The sequence below is a fragment of the Sciurus vulgaris genome (assembly GCF_902686455.1).
Source record: "Sciurus vulgaris genome assembly, chromosome: 5".
NCBI classification, from domain to species: domain Eukaryota; kingdom Metazoa; phylum Chordata; class Mammalia; order Rodentia; family Sciuridae; genus Sciurus; species Sciurus vulgaris.
The window spans coordinates 83,532,375-83,549,174 of NC_136465.1; the positions used below are offsets into that span (position 1 = coordinate 83,532,375).

Below are 16,800 nucleotides of genomic sequence, written 5' to 3' on the forward strand. Positions count from 1 at the left end.
AACAGGCTTATAAACGGACAACACTAAACCCCTGTCCTTGTGCGTTGCCTGTGGTTTCCCTGGGAAACAACTAAAGCCCTGGTGTAGCCTCTGGCTGCCTGTATTCACCACAAAGTGATGTTTTTGCTTGGTAAATGGCCTACCAACTAACTTATAGCAGATTGGATAGAAGCAACTAGTCAATCTGGCCCAGTACCACAGAACGAAATCCTGAGTGCTTTTTGGCATTGTTGAGTGTTCAGACCTGTATTCCATCAGAACCAGCTACTCAATATGAAATCTCATTCCTTATTTCCAATTTTAGAACCATCCAACTATACACAAATGGATTGAGAAAGAAAATGCTTTGGTGAAAAAGGTTTTAATCTAAATATACTGTTGACCCTCTGTATCCATATTGGTGGGTTCTGCTACTGCTCATGTATCTTGGCCAGTGTGTTTTCAATTTTCTTGAAATCTGGTATCTTTTCTGAATCTTCCAGAAAGAGTTCAACCAATAGCAGATGAAAAAAAAAAAAAAAAATAGCAGATTAAAAAGAAAAAATCAGGTCTGTACTGAACACATACAGATTTTTTTCCTTATCTCTAGTCCTAAGCAATACAGTATAAGAAATATTTACATAGCACTTACACTGTTTTTGGTATCATAAGTAACTTGGAGATGATTTTAAATACCTGAGAAGATATGTATGGCTCTTTGAAATGCTATGCCATTTTATTTGAGGGACTTGAGCAGAGAAGGAATGAATTCCTTGCAGATCCTGAAGATGACTATTCTAGGTTAGAGTGTTTGAGAAGGGGTGGGTGATGAATGGGGAGGAATCCTCAGGTGTAGAAAAGGAGGGGAAAAGAGGGAATAAGGAGGAGGCAGGAAAAGGAATAGTTGTATCTCAGAACCCTGGGCTACTACATGCCTGTGCCCTTGAAGAGGAGCAGAGGAAGAGGAGAGGTAAGAATGGCCCATTTTCTCCTGGGTGGATTCTGGTTGGAAAACTCCTTTGGCATGCACTTGTAAATGGAAGGACAATGTTTCTGCTTTTATTCCACAAGGAACAAAAAGTATATGTGTGTGCTAAGCACCATAAAGATTTTAAAAATACTATCTTTTGTATTAAATTTTGTATTAAATAAAATTGATTAATTTTATTTATCAAATAAAGTTCTTAAAAAAAAAGTAGAATTTTTATCCCTTGCTGTAAAGGCTTTTCTCGAGGATTGTTAAATAAATAAATAAATAAATAAATAAATAAATAAATAAATAAGCAAGTACAGAGTGAAAGCTCCATTTCCTCCAGGGGAAGAGTGAAAGTGCATTTGTTTAAGTTTTTCTAGATATTGAAATATTTCTCTTTAAATTATAATAGTACTCTACAAATAAATAATATGTATATATTTATAAGCCTAATAAGGATATCACATTGACATCTGGTTCCTTTAGATGACAAAAAATGAGACTGCGATGTGTGCTTTAGGAGCCAGCTCTTTTCTGATTTGGGGGAGGAGGATGGCATATGGAGTTTCTAATCCTTAGAACCTGTGAGCATTACCTTCTGTAGTCCACCCTTCCCTGCAGAGGATAATTTCAAGACTCTCAGTGAATGACTAAGATCCTGGAGAGCACTAAACCCTGTACATACATACCCTGATAAAGTTTAATTTATAAATTAGGCATAGTAAGAGAATAACAACAATAACTATAAAACTATTATAATAATATACTGGAATAAAATTGCCAACATCATCACCCTTGCACTTGGGGGCCATTATTAAGCAAAATAAGGATTACTTGAAAACAAGCACTTGATAATACCTCAACAGTCAATCTGATAACCTCGATGGCTACTGAATAAAAGATGGGAGGTATAGTATATGTAAGCATGGATGTGTAAGCAAAGGAATGATCGATATCTCAGGTAACAGAGTAAGATGGCACAAGATCTTGTCACACTACTCAGAACAATGTGCAATTTAAAACTTATGAATTATCTCTGGGATTTTCTGTATAGTAGTTTCAGACTATAATTGACCATGGATAACTGAAACCACAAAAAGCAAAACTGCAGGTAAGGGAACTATTATATTTGGGAAAAGAGTCTTTACAGATGCAGTTAAGTTAAAAATCTTGAGATGGGGCAATTATGCTGGATTTGGATGGGTCCAAACACAGTCACATGTGTCTTAATAGGAAGAAGATAGAGGGAAAACAGGAGGAGAGGAGAGAATGTGACTAAGCGGCAGAGCTTGGAGTGTGGGCCCACAAGCCAAGGAATGTCAAGAGTCACCAGAAGCTTCTGGAAAAGACAAGGAATGAATTATCCCCTTTCAGCCTCTGGAGGGAGTGCAGCCTTGCCAGCAACTTGAGTTTAGAACTGTAACTGAGGAAGCTTTTGTTGCTTTCACCACCACATTTGTGAAATTTTTAGAGCAGGTCAAAGAGATGAATACAGGTCAGATGTACTCACTTCCAGCTCTTTTTCCTCTGCTGTTTCCAGGAATAGATCGGGGCGGAAGGGTTTCAATCCATTGGAATTTTCCACTCTGAAAATCTTCTCTGATTGGATGAAAATAATCAAGTTACAAGAAAGAATATAGCGTGAAGAAGTGCTGCAAGGCCTAGATCCACAATCAATAGATAGATGTTGAATGAATAAACAATGAAGGAGGCTTATCCCTAAAGAGGTTACCTTAGAGTTAACCCTAAAGTTCTAACCCTTGAAAACTCCACCACTGTCAGTAGGCTTCTTGTGTCCAATACTCTGACCCCACCCTCCCTAAATACCTTAGTCATCTTATGTCCCAAGATAGTTAAGGTGAGCACATAATAAATGTTTGATGAAGATTGAATGTTTAGAAAATAGTAAAAAATCGCATGCTATTCTGACTCATGGATTTATACTCACTACAGTGATGATGATTCACCTTTTGATTAAAAGTAAAGTAATTTGTATGTGTAAAAAAAATAAATTGGATGAATGGAATAAAACATTTTCCTCTGAGAGGATGGGACAAAAACTGTAGGTCTTCTCAGTGAAAACTGAAATATTCGTGTTGTCTTGCTAGAGTGATCAGCTCAGGTGTTAAACAGACGTATTCTCTTTTGGAATCAGAAGGAAAGGGGGAAATTGTAAGGGAGGATTCTTTAACAACAACACTAACAGCAATGACACCTGGCAGTGCACATTATTTTATGCTTTTCAGAGCACTCTAACTCTTAATCCTTCCAATATTCTTGTAAAATGTGTCGTACAGATGAGGAGTTACTACTTTCACAGATGAGATATGGTCACAAGGAGATTAGGGCCTCACTGAGCCAAGAATACAGGTTGGCTGGCTCCCAGCAGGGGCAGACCAAAGGGTTCTGAGGTACCTTTCTGGTCCCGGCAGCTCAAGGTGTAGAAGGTTTCTCTCCGCAGGATGATCTCTTGGGCGATGATTCCAAAGCTGTACACATCTCCCTTCTGAGAGATATTGGCTTGGCGGAGGTGCTCTGGAGCTGTCCATAGGTCTGTGCATTCAGACATTGAGGTTGCAAAATTGATGGGGTGAGCGACCTCTGGGTCTCCAAGCTGCTTTTGCTTTTTAAGTTCTACACCATCCACCCAGAATACAGTTGGTTTCAGAATGGTGTGGTCCCAAAATTTAAGGAGTTTATGCTCATGATAGTGATAGGAGGTAGAATACACACTTAGCTTTTAAGCTGACTTTGAAAAGTCAGAATTTGGGTGAGTTTATAAGGCAACGTGTTCTCCAAACCAGATAGGATCATAGTCCTGAAAACCCTCGAGGTCTACCCAGAACAGGATCTAGTGTATAGTAAGTGCTCAGTAAATATGTTGACTGAGTGCAATAGAATATGAGAGGCTGGGGGATTTAATAACTTATGGAACATATGGAATGAATTTTTGAAAGCTTTTATAAACAAATAAGAATATTCTTTAATATTTATTTATTTATTTATTTATTTTTGGTACCAGGGATTGGACCCAGGGGCACCTAACCACTGAACCACATCCTGAGTCCTTTTTTATACTTTATTTAGAGGCAGTGTCTCCCTGAGTTGCATAGAGCCTTGAACTCGAGAGTCTCCTGCCTCAGCTTCCTGAGCTGCTGGGGTTACAGGTGTGAGTCACTATGCCTGGTTTATTTTGTATATATATTTTAAATATGTACTTACTAAAAGAAGATAAAGACAGCACCTTTAAATAGAGACCATCATTGATATTTTCCAGGCATAAGATACTGGCAGCCTCCAAGCCAGATCATGCCCGCAGAGGCAAGTTACTTTAGTTCCCACAGTATTCTCAAAAAATACGATGTACATAACTTACTCACATTTTATTATGTCCCTACCACTCTAATTCTTTACATCTAGTCCATTTCATACGGATAAAATGCTCATGCCTTACCACCTATGTTCTGTACTTCCATTACATATCTTATTTAGCAATGACAGAAGTGTAGAATTCATTTTTCTTCAGCACCCCCTGGAAAATTTTTGGGATCACCTCATTTCTTATAACTGTTTTAAGATTTTGATATTCAGTGGTTTTAATAAACAATATATAGATTCATGTTGCTAGGCACAGTGACATGTTTATGATGAGGCACATTTTCCTCATTTGGTTCTCCAACCAAAGTTATATCATCTTTTTGAATTACTATCTTATGAATGTTTGTGACTTGTGATTCAGGCACAGTGGGTCCTAAAGGTTTGAGGTTGTTGAAAAGTATGTAATCTACTAAGGCTGCAACTTTAGCCATCTGATGAAGGAGATTCGCTCCATTACATGGTGAGCTATGTTTGGCACACAGGATGCCTTCAACAAGAATTTATTGGATTGAGTCCAATATTATATTATACTTGACATGACTGTGGAAGTTGGGGCAGAACTGTAACTTTTATTAAGCAAAAACTAAAGGATTTCTAAATAGAATTAGACCCAGAGTTTAGTTTTTGGATTTAGAAGTAATTTTAAGCAACAGAGTGCTAGATTTCTAAGGCTGCTTCACTATGATATAATGTAAAGAAAGGATAAATATTTAACATGAGAAGCCCTTCACACTCTACAAATCAAGTTACCTTGATTCTGAAAATGACAAGAATATGTTTCATTGAGGTTTTTTTTTTCCTTTGCTTTGTTACCACAGATGAATAAAAGATGTGTAAATTTGAAAATACTTTGTATTCTGTCTTCTAGGGAAATCTTGTAGCCTAAGTCTCAATTCTGATTTCTTTAAAAGAAGAGGGTTAAACCAGATGATTTCTAAGGGCTCTGCCTGAGCTAAACTTCTATATTATTTCATCCTGTTCTGTTTTCTCAAGTCAATAAGTTCTTCATGATCTCTCACAGGGGACACTCAGCTGAACCTTGAGGATAAGGTCCATGAAGGACATTCGTTTAACTTAGATGGAGAAAGTGCTGGAATGCTGCCTCTGGTTGCTCCAAGTATGTTTTCTGATGAATATCATTATTTTCTAAGCACTTCATCTGGGCTTCCGGAAATAACAAAAAATTTAATAAGACAGAAAAAGAAGTGCCAAATGGGAAGCGAGTGAAAATTTCATTCATTACAGACCTTTCTTTGGAAGTAAAATGGAATTGCAGCCAAAATCGGTGATCTTCACCACCATTCGACTGTCCACTACGCAGTTGGTGGATTTCAGACGACCATGCACTTCTATTTTACTGGAGTGCAGATATGACATCCCCTGCAATTTTCAGACGACAGGACAACGAAGAGATGAGACACACTTCAGCTGCTTGATTATTTTAAAGGAAGAAGTGACATTTTGACACTACGTCAGCATACAGATAGTTACACTGTCAGATTTTAAATTTAGTGCCATTACTTTTATAACTTTTGTTAAAGAATTAATATTTTCCCATATATTATATATCATTTCGAAGCCTATTTAGGTAACAGAGTAGATAATAGAGTAAAAGACAATTGTTGTCTATAAACTCTGGTTAAGTAATTTTGTATGAGGCACAGAATTGAGACAAATGTAAATGTGATATATATATATATATATATCTACATACATATAAAATTTAAGTGTGTTACTTACCACTGAGTTGGTTGGTGACCCTGTGTATATATGTATGTCCCTGGTTCTTAGCTACCTCATTTTGTCAAATATGAATTATAAAGGCTTGTTTTTCTGAAGGGAGGAGTTGAGCTGGATCAGTTCTTAAAATTGAATTGGTTTTATCCTATTTTTTTAAAATATATTTTAGTTGTCAATGGACCTTTATTTTATTTACACGTGGTGCTGGGAACCAACCCAGTGCCTCACACACGCCAGGCACGAGCTCTACCACAATCCCAGCCTGGTTTCATTCTTTTTTTTTTTTTTCTTTTCTTTCTTTTTTTTTTTGAAACAAGTATTTCATTCCTTCTGTTTGAAAGGGGAAGCCCATTTTTAGATCATGTACCACCCTCTGGTGGCCAGAGGTGTCACAGCCAAAATTGGTTTTCAGTCTAGATGACAGGAATGAAAAATATGCAGCAACCTAGGTCATTGTGACAATTTTTTGAACCACATGAAACAATTCACTCTTGGGACAACTTCTTTTCATTGTTGAATGAGGCCCTGGTTACTATGTCCACTTCCTTTTTCATGTCATGTCTGGAAATAGTCATGTCCAAATTTATTATTGCTTCTTGTAAGATAGCAGCTGTACTTCTGTTTTCTCTTAGAAAGTTGAGAAACTTGAGTGGTCTTCCCTGAAGTTTAATATGATTTTGATTTCTGACAAATCCATGAAAATGTGTGACCCCCCCAGAATATAAAAACTGCGATAACAAAAATAATATAACCAATATATATGGAACATTTATTTGCACTGAGACTTACAGTAAGAATATGCACAATTTCATATTTTATATTTCATATATGACATAGCTACCATTATCATTCTACAGATGAAGAAGTCAATGCACACTGAGGTTAAACTAGCAGATCTGTTTTCCAATATTTAATCTTCATAAAGATTAAATTCTTCTTGTTTTAATAGATCTCTTACCTTAGCAATGTCATACAAGACAGAGATCTTAAACTCCCAATCCATGAATGTACCATCAGGGTAGGAAATTGTGTCATTCAAAACTTCCTGAGTAGGAGAAAAAAAGCAAGCAAGAAAGAAGATGAGCTGTTGTTTGGAAGAATGGTTTGGAGAGATTATTATGAGCCAAACAATACTCCTCTAATCATGAAAGCTTGGGATCAGGAAAAGTTAGAACTCCGTTATGATAGTTTCACGAACACACAGAGTCTCGTGTGTTGTTTGACAGGATATGTTCTGAGAAGTGTGTTGTCAGGTGATTCTGTCCTTGTGTGAGGGTACTTACACAAACTTAGAGGGCATAGCTTACTACTCACCAAGGCGATGTGGTATATATGTACATGGTACAGCCTATTGCTCCTAGAGCCATGATGATTAATAGGGAAAAGACAGATGTGAAGTGTGGGAACATGGAGTTAATTTCATAAACTGGGCCCACCGGGCTGACTCCCACTTGCTTTCTTTTTTTTAGAAAACAATTTACCTGCAGCCCTACCTGGTTTAAGCCAACAGGATATATTGCATTCTTCAGCAAACTACCTGTTATCTTCAAGTGAAATGCAGGTCCAAAATGCTGATCAGAGCACAACTTACCTGAAGTGGGGGTGGGGGATTTTTGTGACCCTTACGCAGACCAGATTCCAGAACTCAAAAAGATATCCCCCCTAACCATAAAACCTATAAGAACAGGTTCCAATTAGAACTGGGCAGCATGGGCCAAAGTGACCTAGAGCTATCATGCACAGTGGGGACTTGAAAGTCTGATGTCATCCTGCTGTCAGTCAAAAGTCAAGAGGTGAACCTGGGTGGGATGCTCTGGAAACCTCCCCAGGACCCCCACTAACACTGAAGGCAGGAGAGACACCTGAGGACCCACTCTCTCCCCGGAGAGTATTCTCCTTTCCCGTTTCCTATCCTTTCTAATAAACTCATGTCTGTTACCCTGAGTGACATATCTAAAATCTTTCTGACATGATTGCAAAGATTGAGATGAGGGGGTGCCTCAGCTTCATGGTGGTCCTCTGCCCTGTAACAGTGATCAAAACAACACAAGAGTAAATAAAGCACAAGATAGAATGATGTCATGAAGAGCTGAGGGAAACACCACATGCAGGGGGCTGCTGCCTACATAACACAGCATATTGTTTTACAGTGAAACTTTTTTTTATAAGTAGGATTATACTCTAAAATAATCATTTAAAAACATACTATAGTAAATACAGAAGCCAGTCACATAATCATTTATTATCATTTTCAAATATTACGTACTGTATATATTGTGCCATAGACTGGCAGCACAGTAGGTTTGGTGACACCAGCATCACTATAAACCCATGAGTGACACACTGTGCTGTGATCTTACAGTGGCTATGATGCCACTGGGTGACAAGGTTTTCAGCTCTTTTACAGGACCACCGTCAGATGTGCAGCCAATGCTTGGCTAAGCAAAATGTCATTAGTATGTGACTATTTCTTTTCTTCAATGAGAAGCATTGGGTGGCTTATGTTTTTATTCAGTCTCAATTGCTTCCATTGGTTTGATAGTACTAGGTTTTCCTTAGGTTTGCTAAGTCCTCTGTCAATAAAAGTTCTTGAATCTTTGTGTGAATTGCAAGATCTATGCTTTTGATCTATTTTAACATGATGAAGGCTCTATCAAGACACATATCTCTCTTTCTCTTTTTTTTTGGTACCAGGGATTGAACCCACTGAGCCACATCCCCAGCTCTTTTTATGTTTTATTTTGAGATAGGATCTCACGAAGTTGCTTAGGGCCTCACTACATTTTTGAGGCTGGTTTTGAACCCACAATCCTTCTGCCTTAGCCTCCCAAGTTGCTGGGATTATAAGCAAGTGCTCTGCATCTAGAAAGAGACATCTTTTTAATAAAGTCAATAAGTAATTGTTATTCGTGGTATACAGAACCCTAACTGATAACCTAACAATAGTTTCTTATTTTAGGAAAAAGCTCAATTTAATCTTTAGTTTTAATTTAGGCACTGTAGCAATAATTTCTAAGAAAGGGTCTGAAGTCATTTAATCATTTCAGATGAGGCTGGCTGGATGGTGGATACTAGGGAGTGTAGGGAAGGAGTTATAAGCACACAGACTCTATAGAAGTTCTTTCCATTTCTATTTATTCTTTACCTTTATCTCACCATTCACTCATTCTACCCTGTTCCCATCTGCTAAATTATAAAAAGTTTATTATTCTATTTTGACTATGAAGGGAATATATGCATAGTATAGAAAATGTGAATAAAATTCACAAAATATAAAAATGGAGAAAATAAAATCATAGCTAGTTGCCTCATCTAATTTATTCTCATTTTGATATTTTCTTTTATTCCTCTTCAATGTGCATTTACATAAGGTATATGTACTATGTCTTATAAAATCGGGACCATTAATATACGTGCAGGTTTATATGATGTTTTCTGACCAATTTTAGTAGGCAATCTACTTATTTCCTTAGAGATAGTTGAATGTATACAGCAGGTCCTGTGTTTGGTGCTAGGATTACAGTGGGTCCTCTTGGGGCATTCATGATTTGGTGGGGGAAACTGACACTCGTAAAATAATTACAATAAATGTGAAATTATAACTATGATAAGTACTATAAAAAGGGGCCACAAATCTGAAGATTGACCTCTAAACTCTGAGAATTTGTTATGAAAGTCAAAGTCTCCTTCAGAAAGTAAAGCTGAGATCTGAACACAGCAGGGAAGCAAGTTCTGGGGAGAGACATTGTGTGGGCAAATCCCTCTTGTGGAAGGGAGATGAAAAGTCTGAGGGTCCTATTACCGCAGTAACATTTACTAAATTACCCTTTCACTGCACTTGACAATATACTTAATGCTATTCTTGGACCATGTATTTTCTTCCATAAATCATGTCTTTATGCATGAGCTATTATCAGACTGCTTTTATTATAACTCTCTGGCAAGTAGCCTCTCATTATTCTTCTTTGTTAAAATATTTTGGTTATTATTGCTCTTTTGTATTTTTTCTGATGATCTTTGTTAATTTAAAAAAAAAGTCTGCCTTTGATTGGAAATCCTGTGTTTTTGAAATTTCCATTTTTTCTATATCAATTACAATTCTGTGGTATGCCAATAAACTGGCTGTATGAAAATTGCCCTGATTTAAGTGCTTGCTGACTCCATGATGAAATGCTCCTGTCTGAAATACTTCAGGCCACCAACAGTTCAACACTGACTAGTTAACAAATTCCTGAATATTTAACAATCAGCTTTGAGCTAGTACATGTTGAATGTCTCTTATCTGAAATGCTTGGGACAAGACGTGTTTCACATTGTGGATTTTTTTCCCCTAATTTTAGGGCATCTGTATATACATAATGAGATGCCTTGGTGATAGAAACCAGCTCTTTATATAAATTTATTTATATTTCATGTACACCTAACCCTGAGGCAGCAATGTTCAGAGGGGAGTCTTTGGGGAAGTGATTGGATCTTGAGGGCTCTGACCTCATCAGTGGATGAATCCTCACTAATGGACTACTTGGAGGTGGTGGATACTAGTGGGTGGAGGGTGGTGGGACATGGCTGGAAGAAGTAGGTTCCAGGCATGCTCTGGAAGGGCATTTCTTGTCCCTAGCCTCTTCCTTGCTTTCTCTTTGCTTCCTGGCTGCCACAAGGTGAGCATCTTGGCTCTACCACACCATTCTGCCAATGGTATCTGGCCTTTCCATAGGCCAAAAGCAATGGAGCCAGCGACCATGGGCTGAAACCTCTGAAATTGTGAATCAAAATAGACCTTCCCTCCGTAAGTTGTTTTTCTCAGATATTCTGTTTCAATGATGAAAAGCTACCATGGTGGGCTTCTATATCATGTCAGGCTAGGGACTGGTTGCTGGAAGGAATCAGCTACATGATTACAGGGTAGACATTTTGGCCTTGTCCCTCCTCTTTAACATGCAAGGAGGGGAAAGGGCTGGAGATGGAGTTAATTGCCAATGGTTGATGATTTAATCAATTGTGCTTAGGTGAAGGGACAGCCCCCAAGCCCCCTAAATGAAGGGTTTAAGAGCTTCCAGGTTGGGCCACACGTCTACAGGCCAGGAGGGTGGCACAACCCAAATCTATGGGGACAGAATGCCTGGGCTTGGAATCTTTGGGAGCCTGCCCTAGGTATTTCTTCATCGGACTGCTTGTCTGCTTTCTTTATAATAGACTTTATAATAAACCAGTAGTAGTCAGTAAACTTTGAGTTCTGTGTCACTCTAGCAAATTATCAAATTCAAGAAGGAAGTCATAGGAATTCCTGATTTGCAGCTGATTGGTCAGTGTACAAGAGGCCTGGGACTTGGGGTCTGAGATAGGGGCAGTCTAGTGGGACTGAGCCCTTAACCTGTAGAGTTCGATGTAACTCCAGGTAGTTCGTTGAAAAAATTGAACTGAACACCTAGTTAGTATCCAGAGAGTAGAAGAACTAACTGGCTTTTAGGGTAGAACAACCTCACATATCTAATGTTAGAAGTGTGAGTGAAACTGGTTCAGAATTGGCCTATTTAATTTTCATTTTTTGAGTCAAATCTTCATAATTTTATTATATCTGAAATTTTTTTATTTTCAAAGATAATATAATTTAACAGCAATGGAGTATTTTCCACAATTAAAAGCATCTTTTCATTGCTTTTATTATTCCTACTTTTAGATATTTGTATGTTTGTTTTTAAAATCATAATTAGAAGTAAGAGTCTTCTGGGCACAGTGGCGCACACCTTTAATCCTAGAGGCTCAGGAGGCTGAGGCAGGAGGATGATGAGTTCAAAGCCAGCCTTAGCAATGGTGAGGCACTGAGCAATTCAGTGAGACTCTGTCTCTAAATAAAATACAACATAGGACTGGAGATGTGCCTCAGTGGTTGAAGCACATCTGAGTTCAATCCCCAAAAAGTCTTGTGTGCTTTCATAGTTTTTTTTTAACTCATTAGTGCAGGAACTGGGTATATAGGGGGAGATAGCTCAGTTGGTAGAGTGCTTGCCTCACATGCACAAGGCCCTGGGTTCAATCTCTAGCACCACAAAATAAATAAATAAATAAATGAACAAATAAATAAATAAATAAATAAATGAAATTTTAAAATTTTATTTTGTCATGTAATGATTGATGTTGAACAGTTCCTTTTCCTTTGGCCATAGTCATTCTTCTAAATTTGGAGTAACTAGATTACTCTTAAATTATTATTTAAGAAAGAGTATCATTTCCAGTTACAATTTTTTTCTTTGAGGATATATTTCCACTTATGCCACACATTTGAAAAGTTAGTGTTCTTGCTTTTTGTTGTTGTTGTTGTTTGTCTGTTTAATTGAAGTACATTCAAAAATTTCGAATTTCCAATAATTTGGTTTCAACAAAAGATTATTTTTTAATTTTACTGAGTTATGAACATCTGGACCTCCTTGCAGTTGCCAGAGCCGCTCTTGGCACCAGTTTTGGGAATTTGGCTTTGTTATGAGGACTGAGGTTACCAAGAGGTACTGGGTCTGAATATAATCCAAAGGCAGGGCTACCCACACATCCTGGTTTTCCTGGGTCAGTTACACTTTACGTCTATTATTCCAGGATCATTATTATAATATCCCCTTCACTATCCAAGTATCCTGATAAATCATTTGGTCACCTACCTTTGGGCTGTCATGGCACATGCCCACAAACTGCTCAGTCAGGTGCTTGGGAGGCTAAGTCAGGAAAATCAAAAGTTCAAGACCAGCCTCAGCAGCTTAGCAAGAGGCTGTCTCAAACAAAAAAGGGCTGAGGATGTAGCTCAGTGATAGAACATCTCTGGGTTCAATCCTCAGTAAGACCCCTTCACCTCAAATGCACACACACCACAAAACCACAAAGTATATTTGGAAGTTACCATTCACTTTCCAACTTCTGTTCTCTGGTCCTTTCCCCCATCTACATTCCTTTTCTGAATATCTTTTGGCTTCTTTGTAAAGATATTATAGGACCAATTGATAAAATATGAGGAATCTAGTTTGAAAAGTATGTGGGCCTACCAACTTTTCCTCATAACTCTATAATATCTACAATATTACAATATTTTTAAAGGTCTGCTGATTTTTTTTTTTTTTTCAGTATGGTTGACCACTTACGAAACTGAAAATGACCCTGGTCTCTTACCCGAAGGGATCCTCTCTCGCAGTATTCAATCACCCCAAAGATCCTGGTGTCAAGTTTCACTGTGCCATAAAACTTGGTCAGGTTGTAATAGTCAGTCTGAAGCAGCTAGGAGAACATGTTTACAAAGCATATCAGTCAGAAAATGGAACCAGAGTAAATATTCATATGCCAGCAAAATGTTTCATTTGAGATCCTTGGGAAGGTGTATTATTCTTAATAAATTGAATGTCAGTACCTGTTTGTTACTACACACTACATAGCATCTTATTCAGTAGCCTTTCCTTTGCTAGCAAGGGGACTTGAATACAAATTCTGACCACTTTCAAAAAATATCAAGGACATATTTTAGGACACAGCAGCAGATTGCTAAAATTTTTACACTGTCAAATCTCACCCTCCAATACCTTTAGGCAGAATTTTCAACAAATAGCTAAGTCATCCATTTCTTTCTCCTAAACATTTCTCCACAAGGTCTCTGTGTTCAGGGAAAGTAGAATGAGGCTAATTCTCAAGGGGTTGAAGTACAGGACACATACCTTGTTCAAGTCTATCTTCTGTTTCTCGTTGAAATTGCCATCACTGTGCTTGAGATCTTTGAGGATCACTCGCTGCAAAGACCAATTGAATTTTAAGGAGTTACTGTTGCAATATAACTCTTCATATAGATGAATATTATGACAATTTGTGCCCATGTCCTTTTAGACTAAGATTTTTTGAGTAGTAACTATACTTGATTGTTGTTTATATCCCTGGTGTTTAGGACCTGGGATACAGTAAGCTCAGGTTTGTATGTTTCCTGCAAAATGACTAGGGGAAACATGAAGATGGAAGGAAGAAGGGGAAGAAGACAAAAAACCCCCAGATGCGATTCTCAAGAAGAAGCCAAAATACAATATTGGGGTTGCCCTCAGTGCTGAATCTATTTCATATTTCCGTTTCCTTCCTATACTCCACCCCCTCAAAATATTTAATTTATCCTTCTGTTTCCCCAGGATTGTGAGTTTTATAACCTTCAGGTAGAGCCCTGCCCATCCTGTGAAGCTTCGCAAACGGCTCTTTGAAGCAACCTGGGCACACACACCCCCTCCCTCCACTCCCTCCACACACACACACACACACACACACACACACACACACACACACACACAGAGTACTAGTGAAGTCAGGGCGGGGACAGTGATGGCTCAGAACATGCTTCCCGTTAGAGTTCAGAGAAGTGGGAGAGACTGGAGTCACCTTTTTGTCGTATTTGCATTGTCGTAGTCTCTGGATTGTATCTCGTCTTTTGTCATCATCGATCTGGCATAAGAAAAGGCTAATTATTCCAGAACTACTTATCTGTCCCATTCACCGCCAGTCAAAGACTGAGAGGCTCCTCCAGCTGGGCTGTATCTACTGTTTGCCCAACAGCTTGCTGGGCGTTTTCCCAGAAACACTATGGTGACTGACTTGTCTTTCCCTCCCACTACTCCCTCCAACCTCTTTCTGGTATTTGCCGTATCCTCCTTAACCCTGGGTTCTCCTCCATTTCTCTTTTCAGCCATAGATTTCCTTTCTTCCTTCTTTCCTTAACACCCTCCTACTGGGAATTATTGCCTATAGTTGCTCTTAGGGAAGGATGCTAAAGGAACACGTTATACATTTCAGTTGCAAATTAAAGCTTGAAAGTCCAAGAAGCAATGCACATGAGGCAGCTGGGCCAGGTGTGTCTAAGGGGTGCAGTCCTAACAGTTCTGGGGTCTGCTCAGAATTGTCAGATCATCTGATTTGTCAAAAGAAGCTGGTTGATAAATGTGAATTTTTATATGCTATTCCATGATATTTTATATGCTGGCAATTTATTTTAAAAATGTTAAATATTGAACAATACACTTTACAAACACCTATACCTGTGGGCTAGATATGGCTCTTGGTTTACCAGTTAAAGATTTCCAGTCTAAAGACATAGGAAAAGTTGGGAACTACAGCATCTTTCAGTTTGGTTCTTAAAACTGGAATGTATGATTATCTTTGTTAAAATTCACCTTACAACAAGGCCATTTTAAAACTTGAGTGAAATATATCAAGGTCCAAGCATTATACCTGACACAATGCAGATTAATAGATGTTGAATCCACTAGGCTGGGACGCACCCATTTTCCCAGTGAGCTATACCCCAGCACAAACTTCTTAAATAACGAAGTTCTTAGTTGTCTTTTAGGAAAAACCTCCCGGAATCTACTAAAGGTACTGAAGGATGGTTTGAAACTGACTTTTCAAGAATGCACAGGTGCAGAAGCAGCCAGCTCATCAGGTCAATGACCTCCAAATCCCCCAAAAGTATGAATGATCACCCCCCACCTCCATCCCCACCACCCCCGCCAAAAGAAACACATGACCTGTGAGGCATGCTGACTGTTTTGTTTATGGCTGCACAAAAGACTCCCTTCTCAGCAGCTAATCAACAGCAGCTTCTCCCCACTCCTTCCTAAAAATTGTCCTGCTACCCATATTTTGGGGACATAGATCTGAACTGATGTCTCCAGGCCTCCCTGTCGGTCTGCGGAAGAATAAAGGCTTTTCTCTTTGCAGATACCCCGCACCTTCTTATTTGACTTCTTTATGTATTGGGAAACAAGTCTGTGTTAGATATCAGCATCAGTTATCATTACTTCTTATTTTACAAATGAGGCATAGAAGGGTTAGATGACATTAAATGTCACATTAGAAAACTGGCAAAGCCTAGGCTGCTTGTCTTCTTGTCTAGTGCTCTTTTACTGTTTCTGACCTCAATAAGGTTTAAACTACTTGAACCTCATTTCCTTACTCTGCAGTTTACTACTCAGAGGGGTACTTGAGAATCAAATTAGACACAGTTAGTGAAATTTTTCTTGCAAGTTAGAGGATTTCTCTCTTTCTCTCTCTCTCTCTCTCTCTCTGGTACTGGGGGTTGAACCCAGGGGCACTTAACCACTGAGTGCCCCCGCCCAGCCTCTTTTTACTTTTTATTTGAGACCGAGTCTTGCTAAGTTACTGAGGCTGGTTTTAAACTCGCAATCCTCCTGCCTCAGCCTCCCAAGCCCCCGTACCCAGTAAGGATTTCTCTTTTTATCCTCAAATGAGGTATCATCATCTCTGTCATTCTTTTCTGCTTTTTTTACTCCACCCCTTTGTCTTGCCTGACTTCTCTTTGTCTGATTCTCTGGTCTGGCTTTCTGTGCTACTACTGGGATATTTGACTCTTTATTATCTCATCCTTTCTTATTTCTGTCTTTAAAGAGTATTCCAAACTTGAACCATTACCTGTATGGTTGTATCTTCCTCTCATGTTGACCTTGGGTTTTCTCCCTATTCTAGCTGACTCACAGCATCTGATGAACTCTATACAGCCCATTTCCAGTCTGCTTGCTCCTTAGGTTACCTAACACAGGGCAAGAATGATAACCCCATGCTAGGAACCATTTCTAACTTCCCTCCTTTGAGTTTACTGTCCCCAAAATTTATTTGATAGCCCCGTAAGTGACTAATCTGATAAATTGAATATTAAAAATTCTGCACTCAAAAATTCTGCAAGAAACTGGCAATGGATAGATGCCTTC

General features: G+C 38.5%; 1 protein-coding gene across 1 annotated transcript in view; it reads right to left on the reverse strand.

Annotated features, from left to right (window-relative positions):
- Positions 1-16,800, reverse strand: part of GUCY2C (guanylate cyclase 2C) — a 67,460-nt gene that overhangs the window by 16,412 nt on the left and 34,248 nt on the right. Inside the window, exons 13-19 of the mRNA XM_079140036.1 lie at positions 14,459-14,521; positions 13,759-13,830; positions 13,223-13,327; positions 7,029-7,115; positions 5,578-5,710; positions 3,368-3,505; positions 2,463-2,551 (exon numbers count right to left, since the gene is read on the reverse strand). Coding sequence (XP_078996162.1) covers positions 2,463-2,551; positions 3,368-3,505; positions 5,578-5,710; positions 7,029-7,115; positions 13,223-13,327; positions 13,759-13,830; positions 14,459-14,521 — 687 coding nt within the window. The remainder of the gene's footprint in view (positions 1-2,462; positions 2,552-3,367; positions 3,506-5,577; positions 5,711-7,028; positions 7,116-13,222; positions 13,328-13,758; positions 13,831-14,458; positions 14,522-16,800) is intronic.